This window comes from Trichechus manatus, unplaced genomic scaffold, assembly GCF_000243295.1.
Source record: "Trichechus manatus latirostris isolate Lorelei unplaced genomic scaffold, TriManLat1.0 scaffold00299, whole genome shotgun sequence".
Taxonomy (NCBI): Eukaryota; Metazoa; Chordata; class Mammalia; order Sirenia; family Trichechidae; genus Trichechus; species Trichechus manatus.
In genome coordinates, this window is record NW_004444235.1 from 509,394 (window position 1) to 523,610 (window position 14,217).

The following is a 14,217-nucleotide window of genomic DNA, read 5'->3' on the forward strand; positions in this document are numbered from 1 at the left end:
CTCAGTTTCCTATTAACTGCCACAGAGTCAGATCTACATAGACTCCATCCAGCCTAGAGTCTATGTCTGCCTTTGACTTCAGGGTATACTTTGTGAAATGGTCTGTCTGCCTCAATTTCAAAAGGATAATTACTACTACCCAAAAGAATTTAGAATGATCCACAGATCTAAAAATTTCACTAAATAGTTCCTCTTTCAGATCATTTCTCAGTTCATTCAGAAACTACTCTCTTGGTCTAAACTTTTCTTAGATCTTAACATTTATTCCACTGGCTCCTGTCTGTAAATCCAACCCGGTGCTGTCGCGTCGATTCCAACTCATAGCGACTCTATAGGACAAACTGACACATAGGGTTTCCAAGGCTGTAAATCTTTATGGAAGGCAGACTGCTACATCTTTCTCCCGTGGAGCAGCTGGTGGGTTCGAACCTCCAATCTTTAGGTAAGCAGCCAAGCACGTAACCACTGCACCACCAGGGCTCCTTTCTTTAAGTCCACAGAATCAAAATATTTTCTAGAATCCCATAGCACTTCAATTTTTTTAAAGACCTTTCTATAAAAATTTAAACAAAATGCATCCATGGATCCCTTCTTAGCCTTCATCATTTATTTACCGTTGATTGAATTTTGTGCACTAGTAACTAATACCTACCTCATGCCTGTTACAAAAGATAATTTAAGAGAAGCTTCCCAACTTCTTCCTCACCAAGACTCTGGAAGGGAATTTCAGTCTTTTGGCCACCTTTTTGTTAACCCTGATCTTACCTTTCTGAAACATGATCTCTAAGGGAGGGTCATGATTCTCTAGTTTGTACTAATATATACAAAGACCTTCCTCACAGACCCTTGTAAGGAGCTCCCTAAATTAATTTCCTCTGGCTCACTTAATTTCTATCCTGTGATCAACCTGTAGGATCCCTGCCTCCTTTTGTTTCTTGAGTGAATGATGCCACATTCCCTACATTAAACTCTCTGACTCCCACCGGGTTCAATTTAGATCTGAATTTCTGATCCTTCCCTTACATTTATCCTCTCTGAGCTGCCTGTGAATTATGGACTTTAACCATTCCCTTTAACGTAACTAATGCTCCAAATATTATCCTGTTTCTCCTTCCCCCCCAAAAAAAAACAACAAAAACGAGTCAACACCTTTAGTTTCTATTCTCCTACGAAAAAAGTGACTATGAAAGTGAAGTTCAAGGGCTTAGGGAATGTAACTGAGGGCAAAAGACTAGATAAAACTGCCAAATAAGAGACTGTAAAGTCAAAAGGGAACCAGGCTAGCCACTGCAAAGCAAACTCATATTTTGTGGTGAGGGGAGTAGGGAAGAGATATAGATAGGGGGTTAGGAACGTAGTATAAGAAAGCGAAGACAGTGCTGATAACCCCAGTAAATAGCTGGGGTAATCTTAAACCGCAGAAGGTACTACCATCCTAAAGCTCAGAGATAAGGGAGACAGAACAGAAGCAAGGCTCACTTTGAACAACAGTCACACACCACACCACACCACAGAAAGTTAATCTAACACCCCACGTTTCTGCCTAACTCGAAAGACACCAGACATGCAATGATATACCCCACAAATGTAACTTTCAGAATGCCTCGTCATCCAAATAAATTGAAAACTTATGTCCACACCAAAACCTACAGGTGAAATGTTTATAGCACCTTTATTCATAATCGCCAAAAACTGGAAGAAACCAAGATACCCTCAACAGGTGACTGGATAAGCAAACTGTGGTACCTTCATACAATGGAATGTTATTCAGTGACAAACAGAAACGAACTACCGAGATATGAAAACACGTGGAGGAACTTAAATGAATACTGTTAAGTGAGAGAAGCCAGTCTGAAAAGGCTACATACCCTATGATTCCAACTATATGACATTCTGGAAAGGGCAAAACTAGAGACAGTGAAAAGATCAGTGATTGCCAGGGGCTTCGGGGGAAGGGGAGAAGGATGAGTAGGTGGAGCACAGGGCATTTTATAAGACAATGAAAGTATTCTGCATGATACTGCAACAGTGGAAACGTATCATTATGCATTTGTCAAAACCCATAGGACTGTACAACACAAAGAATGAATCCTAATATAAACTGTAGACTTTAGTTAATGTATTAACATTGCTTCATCAATTGTAATAAATGTGCCACAGGAATGTAAGACATTAATAACAGGAGAAACTGTGTACACAGGTGAGGAGGTATATGGGAACTCTGTATTTTCTGCAAAATTTTTCTGTAAAGCTAAAACTGCTCTAAAAAATACATGTAAAAAAAAACACCTTGTCATCAAATGATATAAAAAAAATAAAAAAAATTACTCCTATGTCTAAGAAGTTTTATACATTATAAAGGCTTTACCTCATTAGTATTCAAAAAAATCCACCAGTTTTGCATATGAAATCTTGTACAAAACTAGAACCGCATTTTCATAGAGTTTTAAATTATCCTTTTAAGTATGTCTTCCCCACTCAACTGTGGGGTTCTTTTTGGCAAGATCCATCTCATGCTCACCTTTGCAGCCAGCAGAGTGCCTGATCACAGAGTCACACCATAAAAGTAGGGTGAGGGAAGGAAGGAGTGATAGAAAATATCTAAGAATGACGGAAACAAATAAAAACAAACATGTCCCAAAACATATGCATTGTTTCAGAAATTTCTAAAAAGAAAACTTAATCAACTCTCACTTATCCAAGTTTATAAATGGGAACCAGATAATATAGGCAAACACAAAAATCATTTCTCTTTAGTTTTGGAACATGATTTAAGTTGGCCATTTCAGAGCAATAGTTTTACCTTCTTAAGTACCCAACATTTCTTACCCCTGAGACAGAATTAACATTAAATGAGAAAATCCCTTTTATAGGCCAAGGACTAGTAGTATAGATGCAACTAAGATGGCAGTGGGAAACGGACATAGTCCAGCTGTGTGGAAAACTTGAAGCTGATTCACAAGTACGTATTGCTGAAGATGACCTCAGACTGGTCACCCAACTGAGCTCACCGAACTCAATGCACAGAGCAGGCTGGCTAAAACGAGCACCATAGTGAGACACACAAACTGATTCAACTACTTAACTTCCTTTGAGTGCAGGAAAGGTTGTAAGTTTGGAAGTCATGATGTCCTAGTTCCACATCTAGGGTCTTAGATCCACCAGCTGTGTCATCTTGGGCAAGGGATATACCTTTCTAAATTTTATCATCTGTAAAATGGTAATAATTACACCTATCTCATTAGTTTGTTGAGAAAATTAGATTCAAAGTGTCTAAAATATTATCTGGCACATAGTAAGGGCTCCATAATTTATAAATATTATTCTTAAGTATAAATAATTTTTGAAATTATTACTTCAATTAAAACATTCATGAAACCTTTAAGATGAATGAAAAGAGGTGTGATTCCAAGTTTACCAAGCAGCAAAAACATGAAATGATGATCATGTCTTGGCCTAAGGCTGGCGGGTATTGCTAGAAGACTAACCAAAAGAAATCAGCTGAATTAGATTCAGTAAGTATTTACTACATGCCTACTATGAGTCTCTAATGTATGTATAGATGAATTAAATAAACTTTGCTATTCCTGGTTGCACAGTGGTTAAGAGCTCAGCTGCCTACCAAAAGGTCAGCAGTTCGAATCCACCAGCTGTTCCTTGGAAACTCTATGGGGCAGTTCTACTCTGTACTATAGGGTCGCTATGAGTGGGACTCGACAGCAAGTGGTTTTTATTCTTATAATACTATTGTATACAATGTGTCCTTTAATATTCATTTAACATAATTCAATATTCACCTACTTATGAAAAATAACTAGGGTAATAAGGAGACCATTACAAAGTATCTGTCCAAGCAGCAAAGCAGCCACTATTATTACTGCTGCTACACTTCCCCCAGTTATGCAAGAAGACTGTTTATTCTCGTGTCACTCACCGGCCTCTCCTGAGCTGCTGCCACAGCTTCTCCTGGGGAGTGAAGGAGTCATCACAGTGCTTTTTCACAAGGGGAATGTAAGAAGGGACTACAGCCTGGGCACAGCTCTGCACAAAGCGGAACACCTCTTCCTTGGATGGAGAGTCAAGATCATCAAAAAAGATCCCCCCGATGCCTCTCCGCTCTCCTCGATGGGCTATAAAAAAGTAATCATCGCACCTGGAAATGCAACAAGGCAAAATCAGGGGCCAAAGGGAAGAAAAGAAAGACATGAAAAATCAATGTGAACATTTCTGTTTAGAGCACTATCCTTGATTCCTTTACTTCTAACTATGATAAAGAAACTAGGGTTTTAGATAGATTTCTTACAGATATTTTCAATGTAGAAAATGCTTATACTCTTATCTGCCAAGCAACAAGGCAATTTAACATAAGTCTATCTAAATAAACCAAACCCAAACCTGTTGCTGTGGAATCGATTCCAACTCATACTGACCCTACGGGACAGACCAGAACTGCCCCATAGGGTTTCTAATGAGCAGCTGGTGGATTCGAACTGCTGACCTTTTGTTTAGCAGCCGAGCTCTTAACCACTATGCCACCAGGGCTAAGTCTATCAAAAGGGTATGAAACTCTAAGAACTTTTAGTGAAAACAGAAATCAAAAGTCCAATATTAATACCGTATTTCTTGAAGCAAGTGGTGCTGCTGCCCTCATAAGCACTGCTGCTTTTGCAGGAGGCAGGGGGACAGGAATTCTCAACCAATAATGACACCAACCAGGTCTGTGACTGGCTGCAAACCCCTGAACTCTCTAGAGTCAGTTTTCTATTCACCAAAGAGAGGTATGGTAAATAATCTCTGAGGTTTCTGTCAGCAATAAAATTTGACAACTTGATAGCATGCATGAAGCCCTGGTGACACAGTGGTTGAGAGATCAGCTGCTAACCAAAAGGTCAACAGTTTAAATCCACCAGCTGCTCCTTGGAAACCCTATGGGGCAGTTCTACTCTGTCTTATAGGATCGCTATGAGTCAGAATCGACTCGATGGCAACGGGTTTGGTTGTCTGGTTTTATGGCATGCATGACGGTGGGAGGAGCTGGGGGAAGGAAATGTTGAGAGAATAAGAGTCTTCAGTCATATCCAACATTGCCCAAATGAGTCGGCACATGAAATGATCCATGCGTCCTTGAGTCTTTCCTATCTTTGCCCACTAGAGTGGGTTTCCTAAGAAACTATTCCCTAAGTGTTAAATTTGTAGAATAATTTACATCTTGGAAATATAGTTCTTTTGATGATCTCTATATAAGGGCTCCAAAATATAAAAACCTGTACAAACAAAAACTAAAAGCAATTTCAAAGGTCACCTTAAAAACAGCTTTGATTGCTTAAATAAAACAAAACAAGGCAGCAAGCATATGCAAATCCCTAGAATGGATGCGGTGGTAAAATTCACCCCAGTTGTGAATTGTTGGCTTTCCTGTACATGAACATTGTATTAATTTAGTTAAGAAAGTATACCTGAGCAAGATGGTTGACATCAACTTTTAAGCCCAATCCTATTATTTCAAAATCTCCCTTCACGAGATTATAAAATTAAGAGTTTTACTAAATACTTACACTAAAAACTTTTTAACTACCCTACTCTTAGATATTTTATTAAGCAGTCATGTTTAAAGTCTTTCACTAACAGCTGGGAAGAGTAAGCCAAGAAGGAAATGTCTACCCACCAGTTCCCCTGCAAGGATACTGGTCTGTGGGACAGAGGAAAAAAAAACACTAAAAAAACCTGCATATGATATGCATGTGTCTATGGCTACGTATTTTTCAGTGTTAATGTTAAATCAAGAGAATATGCAAGTGTTTTTATTTTTTCTGAGAATTTTAAAGCTGAAATCCATGCTGTTGCATAAATAACATCAATCTTCCCCAACTATTAGCACTGTAAGCAAAGCAAAAAAAAAAACAAAACAAAACCCAAAAGCCTTTCTGTTTTTCCTTAGTAAAGAATGCCAATCAGCTCTAAGCAGTGTTGAGTACTTTACTCCTTTATGCCAAGATCCATCTACCACATATTCCTGTTTCTTTTTCTTTTCTTACTTTATCACTAGAGTTCCTTTACTTTTAACAAAAGTCTTCAATTCCACTTTTCTCTTTGTCAAAATCTCTAGTATATTTGCACCCACCCTCAGTCCTCAGTTCTCTGATCATTTCCACGCACAAATGGATTCCCATGGCAATAACAGGACAATTGCACTCATCTGGGATGGTGACTATACCACCCTAAGTTCTAAAGCCCCTCATCCTCAGGCACAGATCACTCCTCTGTAAGGCTCTGTAAGGCTTCTATTCTACCATTCTAAATCATCTGGGATCAAAAAAAGATGCTGCTGCCCAATTTGTGTTATACCAAAACTCATTGCTGTCGAGTCGATTCCAACTCCGAGCGAACCTACTAGGACAGAGTAGAACTGCCCCATAGAGTTTCCAACGAGTGACTGGTGGATTCAAACTGCTGACCTTTTGGTTAGCAGCTGAACTCTCAACCACTGTGCCACCGGGGTTTCCAATGTATGTTATAGACATACACATATTTCTAAATAACTAATTTATTAAAACCCCTCATATTAAGATTGGTATTCCAATTCTGGTGAGCAAAGTTCCATCTTCACAAGCTGAAAAAGGTGTTTAGTAACAGAATAGTTACCTTTGGGACCCACAGAGAAAAACGGAATATACTTTTAGAATCATGGTAAGTTCAATACCGTCACCTACCATTTTTTAAATTTGGGGTACAGATCTGGACCATGCTGGTCACAAGCCTTCTTTAGAGTTCTGTGAAAATGGACAGCGTCGTCTAGGTTCAAGTATGTTGGAGTAAGGTCACATCCACCACCAAACCACCACTGCTTGTTACCTACCGAGTCAAGACATATGATTCTGATGTGGACTTTGAGATTCAGCACACTATTAATCATATTAGCAAATTAACTTATCAGCTTAAATTTATTAAGCATGAAATGAGTGACAATCAAAAAAAACAAAAACCAGAACAATGTCTCTAGCCCTAAATGGCTGGTAAGGCCTAGGCAGGAAAGAAAGAAGAGGTAGAGGCAGAAAGAAAAAGAGAAGTAAGAAATTAAAAAGTGAGAGAGTAGAAATGATACACAGGGCAGGGGAATGATAATGCCCGTGACAGTGAATGATAAACACCACACACTGGACCAGACAGTGGATCTCAACTCTGGCTGCATATACCTCTGCTAGATCTCAATTAAAATCACATCTCTGGGTGTAAGACCCAAGCATCTATAGTATAAAAACTCCCCGGGAGATTCTGATGCTCCCTGGATAAAGAACCACTGCTACCACCTCCCCCTTCCCACTAGAACATTTATGGAGGGAGGTAACTTAACTATTTGAGAACGACTATTTTTATGTGCTTACTTAGGTCTATAGGTTGTCAGTACTAGTTTAAAAAAAAAAAAAAAAGTTGCCTTGGAGTCAACTGCGACTCATGATAACCTGCTCCATAGGGTTTTCAATAGCTGTGACCTTTCGAAAGTAGATCACTAGGTCTTTCTTCTGAGGCATCTCTGTGGATGTGAACCACCAACTTTTCGGTCAGCAGCTGAGCACTTAACTGTTTGTTACCCAGGAACTCCCATCAGGGCCAGTTACCAACTTTTAAACATGTAAAGGTTGAACAAACTGAATGATTTCGAAATGAAAAGTTACAACAGTAACTTTAAATGCCACTGACTGCAGAGACATCAAGAGGTCTAGGTGTGGCGTTGCACAGATGCTCTGACATGTGGTGACAGCTGGCCCCACTGATGGGAGACACAGGCTGGAACCACATGGCCATAAGGCATGATCAACCGCACTCCGTTTAAACCCCTGACAACACACTGGTGACTGGCAATGCTATGCATCTAGAAAATACTTTCCAAAAGCAGGTTCTCAATTTCATCTTAACCTCATACATGAGGTTTTCCTTTGGGTGTAATGAATTTATATTTGCAAAGAACCCAGTGTGTGCTCCAACATTACTATATTATACTGCAGAAAATACGGGGAGATCAGAGTCCAGACACTACCCTTCTTACTTCTCATGTCTATGGCATAATTTAGTACATCTGCCCAGGAATAAATTTTTAAGTGCTGTCTGAAAAACCTGGTAAGACTGTGTTTACTCTTTCTCAGTTTTAGATCCTATGCCCTTTCATCTGTTTTAAAATACATATTTTGCACAGTAAGTTTCCACAGCACCAGCAACCCTTACCATCTGCTTCTTCTACTTCAAAGTATCTGTAGTTGAAATGGATGGTAGGAGCATGAGGATTCTTGGGATGGATAACAGAGCTCACGCCCATAGCACAAAATGGCAATTTACCTGTAAAGTAAAACGCATAGTGAGCTGCAGGCAAACACCTGGATTCATACAAATTAACTCCAATGTGGTTTCTGGATCAATCTTCAACAGAAGATTTTAAATTACCTGTTAAATATAATTTTTTAAAAGTAATTGCTGTTAGCTACCATCAAATCTGCCCCTGCCTCATGGTAACCCCATGCACAACTGAACAAAACGCTGCCCAGTCCTGTAACCATCCCCATGATTGGTTATAGATCGGACCATTGTGATCCATAGCGTTTTCACTGGCTGATTGTTCAGAAATAGATCACCAGGCCTTTCTTCCTAGTCTACATTAGTCTGGAAGCTCCACTGAAATCTGTTCAGCATCAGACTAGCATTCAAGCCTCCACTGACAGATGGGTGGTGGTTGTGCATGAGCTGCACTGGCCAGGAATCGAACCTGGGTCTCCCACATGGTATGCGAGAATTCTACCACTGAACTACCAATTACTCCTCAAAAAGTAATTACTAATATGTAACCTAGCATAGGTACTCAAATGGCACTTTTCAGAAGCAAGATTTATTTTATAATAAGACTTGTAGGGGAAAAAAAGGTTTGCATGGACTGCTAAAAGCTGTTAAAATTGATTTACCATCTTTAGTCTTCAGCATTTTCCCTCTGCTTCTCATTTGCTTTGATGCTTCCTCAGAAAGATTTCCGTGAACAACAGAGACGCTCACTCCAGCCTTTTCAAAGACACGACCGTCTTGAAGCACACAGCTTATGCCACCACCTCCTATTTACATAAACGCAAAATGGGGAGACAATGTAAGGGTGTATACAAAACTGAAAACAGTGCTTGCATGAAGGTGGTGGGATTAGGAGTTATTTTCTTCCTCTAGTTTCCAAATCTTCTAAAGTATCATTATATTCATGGTTTTTAAATACAATAAAATTAGATAACTAATTTAACTTTATGATATTAGCGACCGATACTTGGGCAAAGCTTATGCCTCTTCACCACTCTAAACTGAATACTTCTACATTCTTATGCTGTCGGCTACAATAAAGCACTAGAATATTTCCTTCAAATGCTGCTGCTCAGAATGGCATCCATCAATTATGATGTATGAGAGAAGGCTAAGGATAAAAACAGGAATGGGTATATTCGAAGGGAATTCCACTATTACTGAATTTAAGAACTCCAATATTGTCTAAATTTTTAAAAATTTTATTGTTCTATAGGTGGAAGTTTACGGCCCAAACTAGGAACTCATTCAAAAATTTGTAAATTGTTTTGTGACACTGGTTGCAATCCCTACATTGTGTCAGCCTCCTCCTTTCCACCCCAGGTTCCCCATGTCCATTTGTCCAGTTTTCCTGTTCCTTCCTGCCTTTTGCTTTTGGGCAGGTGTCACCCATTTGGTCTTGTATACTTGATTGAACTAAGAAGCACGTTCCTCACATGTGTTGTTGTTTGCTTCATAGGCCTGTCTAATCTTTGGCTGAAAGGTGGACTTCAGGAGTAGCTTCAGATCTGAGTTAGTAGGGTGTCTGGGGGCGATAGTCTCGGGGGTTCCTCCAGTCTCTGTCAGTAAGTCTGGTCCTTTTTTTGTGAATTTGAGTTTTGTTCTACATTTTTCTCCTGCTCTGTCCGAGATCCTCTATTGTGATCCCTGTCAGAGCAGTCGGTGGTGGTAGCCAGGTACTCTGCTTCATGTAGTCCATTAGTCCTTAGAACTAATATTTTCCTTGTGTCTTTGGCGTTTTTCATTCTCCTTTGCTCTAGATGGCATCAGACCAATAGATGTATCTTAGGTGGCCACTCACAAGCTTTTAAGACCCCAGATGTTACTCACCAAAGTAGGATGTAGAACATTTTCTTTATGAACTATGTTATGCCAATCGACCTAGATGTCCCCCAAGACTATGGTCCCCAGCCCTCAGCCCTAGTCCCTCAAGGTGTTTGGATGTGTCTACGAACTTTCTAACTTTCCCTTGGTCAAGTTATACTGACTTCCCCATATTGTGTTGACTTTCCCTTCACCAAAGTTAACACTTGTTTAATATCTAGTTAGTGATTTCCCCTCTCCACCTCTCCTTTCCTTGTAACTAACAAAGATCATTTTTTACTGTGTGTAAACATTTTCTTGAGTTTTTATAATAATGGTCTCATACAATATTTGTCCTTTTGTGACTGACTTATTTCACTCAGCATAATGCCCTCCAGATTCATCCATGTTGTGAAATGTTTTGTGGATTCATCATTGTTCTTTACTGTTGCGTAGTATTCCATTATGTGTATGTACCATAATTTGTTATCCATTCATCTGTTGATGGGCATTTAGGTTGTTTCCATCTTTTTGCTATTGTGAATAATGCTGCAATGAACATGGGTATGCATATGTCTATTCATGTGATGGCTCTTCTTTCTCTAGGATATATTCCTAGGAGTGGGATTGCTAGGTAGTATGGTATTTCTATTTCTAGCTTTTTAAGGAGACACCATATCATTTTCCGTAGTGGTGGTACCATTTTCCGTTCCCACCTATAATGCATAAGAGTTCCAATTCCAATCTCCCCACAATTTCTCCAACATTTGTTCTGTTCTTTTTTTTTTTTTTTAATTAGTACCAGTAATGTCAGGGTGAAATGGTATCTCACTGTAGTTTTGATGTGCATTTCTCTAATGGCTAATGATCATGAGCATTTCCTCTCGTGTCTGTTAGCCACCTGAATGTCTTCTTTGGTGAAATGTCTGTTCATATCCTTTGCCCATTTTTTGTTTTTTTTTTTTTTTTTTTTGTTATTGAGGTGTTGAAGTATTTTATAGACTTTAGAGATTAAACCTTTGTCAGATATGTGGCAGCCAAAAATTTTTTCCCAGTCTGTAGGTTCTTTTTATTCTCTTAGTGAAGTCTTTTGACGAGCGTAAGTGTTTAATTTTTAGGAGTTCCCAGTTATCTAGTTTATCTCCTGGTGTTTGTGCGTTGTTAGTTATGGTTTGTATTGTATTTATGCCATGTATTAGGGTCTCTAGTGTGTTTCACTTTTTTTCCCCTCAGTGTGCTGTTGGCCTTTTAATTCTGTTCACAGGCAACTAAAAAACAGTAGCTATCAGAACTCCTAAGGATTCAGAACCTTACAATAAGTGAACCAACCAATTACTGTCAAGTCAATTCTGACTCATGGAGATCCTATGTGTGTGAGAATAGAATGATGTTTTCAATAGCTAATTTTTTGGAATTAGATCACCAGGCCTTTCTTCTGAGGTTCCTCTGAGTAGACTCAAACCCCCAACCTTTCAGTTAGCAGCTGAGCACATTAACCAACTGCACTACCCAGGGACTCCTACAATGACTGAGACACCCACTAGTATTTAGCCATGCTGTTACTAGCTGTTAGAAGCTGTTTGTTAAAAGCACTTGGGTTTCCAGAGGGGTAACCGTTTCATGAGGGTGCATGCTCAGTTTGTTTTATTTCTATGAACTTTTAGAACTGGACGGAACATAAAATGATCCAATACAATCCTTGAATATTCCAAACAAGAAAACTGAGGCCCAGAGAGGCAAAACATCTTAACCAAGATCACACAGCTAGTAAGTGACTGAAACAATTTGTCTCAGCACTTTCTGTATGTCAGACAATATTCTAAGAGTTTTATATGTATTCATCCCATTTAATCATTTAATACCCCTATATAGTATTATCTCAATTCACAAATGAGGAAACAGAGGAAAAAAAACAAAAAGGGTAACTTTTCAAGGCCACACAGTCAAGGACCTGAGGTTGTGTCCTGCTTTACTGGTCTTCGTTTGAAAACATTTCAAGATTGGAAAACAGTATGAAAGCCAGATTTAATGTCATTTAATATAGATGTCACAGTATCACAGCTCAGAATCTGCTAGTGACAAACTGCTGTAGTATCCCCAGCTAGAAAAAGCCAGCAATCCTTCAGAGTGTGACCAAGATGTGGGGTTTCACCGTAAAGGCAATTAATATGGTCATGAATATATGACTCCACAAGAACTGGTTTTTAATACTAAAGTATTCTGGCATTGGAAGAGAAGCATTTTCCTGGCAGGAAATCTCAAGGGAGCATTTGGAAGTACTGACAAACCAATGAAATATTTCTTGTGCAACGGGAAAAAGAAGTGGGAAGATTCTGACACAATGACACCCTTACCTGGGGAAGTCTAGTTGACACTTAGCGTGGAGGAATTCCCCCTTCTATCTCCAAAGGAGTGGAAAAGGTAAAGCACGCAGAGAAACAGATGAAACGTTAGGAAGATTTACCTTCAATAGCAAACTGTGGCTATGGCTGCAAGTATTCCTAAAATACCTTTAATAATGCCATTATATAATTGGAAGATTTTCAAATGCCCAGAACTAGAGTGACAGCAGGTCTGGGTCCACAATTATAAGCAGAGGGCTGACGATCCTTTCGGTGTCAATCTTTTTCACGGTGTTCCTCCCAAGCAGCCCGCCGGTCGGTCGGATACCCTCTTCTCACCCCCATCTCTCTACTCTGGGCCCCTTTCTGCCTGCAACCTAGAGCCCGACCGCTTTTCCCGGACTCCACCTCTCGCTAGGGGCCAACTTCCTCACCTTCCTTCCTCTCCCACCGGTCCACAGAGAAGCTGGCGCCTCCGTCTACCTGTGCCAGCGCCTGGCACACCTGGGCCTGGGTCTCCATGATCAACAGCTCCATCTTGGTCTTCATGTCGCCTGGCCTCCCCCGCAGCTCACGCAGGTCGGTCACAGGCGAGGCCATGAAGCAGCTGCAGCGGCGGGCCAGCTCGTCCTGCTCCTCTGGCCTCTCCGGCTCGGGGCTCCGCGCCCCCGTGCTCTTGGGCACCATCTCCGCTCGCTCCACATGTCCGAAACCGACGGCGGCGGCCAGCCCCGCAAGCCCCGCGAGCGCCGCAGTCAGCCCGGCCCCCAGCCTGGGGCCGCCCCGCGCTGTGGGGCCGTGTCCCAGCTCGCGGCTATGCACCGTGCCAGCCGTGCCAGGCAGCCGGCAGATGCGCCCGGTTGCGCACCGCTGGGGCCAAGCGCGCAGCGCGCCGCAGCTGCCCTGCGCCACACGCCAGCAGGAACTGGCGCTCAGTCTGCTCAGGTGCAAGGCCATGCTCCCAGCGCTGTCACCCAGGGCAATGCCTGCGCTGCAGACTCGAGACCCTGAGTCCGGTAGGCGTGAGCGGCAGCGAGCTGCAAAAGGAGAAGGAAATTTAAGCGGAGAAGAGCTACTACCGGGTCCAGCTGCCGGCAGTGGCGAGGGATGCTGGGAGTTGTAGTTCCGGCTCTTATCGCCACCTGCAGGCGCGGTGCCTGCCCATCCCCGGCGATAAAGAATCCACCGCCGCAGAAGGGCTGGCGCGACGGGAAGAGCTGGGTGCGGAGGGTGCAAGTGGGCTGTGCAAGCTAAAGGGAAGATAAAAGAGGTTCTTTGGCTCTGGTGTTTCTTTTCCACAGGGAAAAGACAAAGCAGGACTGGGGGATTGAGGAGGGACCCGAGCAGAAATATGGCCAGAGACAGACCCCCGCCCCGACTTAAATTTTCAGTTTGCAGAATGCAGGTTCTTGCTCCATACCTATGAAGTGCCCCTTCGTTTGCAGTCCTGGTCTCCTAGACTTTCTGGAGCTTGTAGGGGGCGGAGCCTGGGAAACTCCTTACCTAAGAGCTAATTTCTAAAGGGAGTAGGAAAAATTGGTAAAGGGCTCTTCAGAGAATCCTAGGAAGAGACTGTGCGATCAAGTCCACGTCTCAGTTCTGAACCTAAAATCTTCCCAGACATTGCTCCTCCAGTGCCCACCTGATTATTTTAGAAATAGGAGAAGCAAAGTAACTCTTTTACTTAACCAGCCTAAAACTCCTAATTGGGTGTTTCGGTGCTAAGAAATAGGAGGTATAAAATACT

General features: G+C 41.4%; 1 protein-coding gene across 3 annotated transcripts in view; it reads right to left on the reverse strand.

Moving 5' to 3' along the window:
• Positions 1-13,566, reverse strand: part of CPOX (coproporphyrinogen oxidase) — a 33,286-nt gene extending 19,720 nt beyond the window's left edge. For all 3 annotated transcript variants that reach the window (XR_002822953.1, XR_002822954.1, XM_004390444.2), the window contains exons 1-5: positions 12,905-13,566; positions 8,949-9,092; positions 8,221-8,331; positions 6,711-6,852; positions 3,935-4,153 (exon numbers count right to left, since the gene is read on the reverse strand). Coding sequence is in view for 1 of the 3 variants with exons in the window: in XM_004390444.2 (XP_004390501.1) it covers positions 3,935-4,153; positions 6,711-6,852; positions 8,221-8,331; positions 8,949-9,092; positions 12,905-13,427 (1,139 nt within the window). In the remaining 2 variants the exon portion in view is untranslated. The remainder of the gene's footprint in view (positions 1-3,934; positions 4,154-6,710; positions 6,853-8,220; positions 8,332-8,948; positions 9,093-12,904) is intronic.
• Positions 13,567-14,217: the final 651 nt, after the last annotated feature.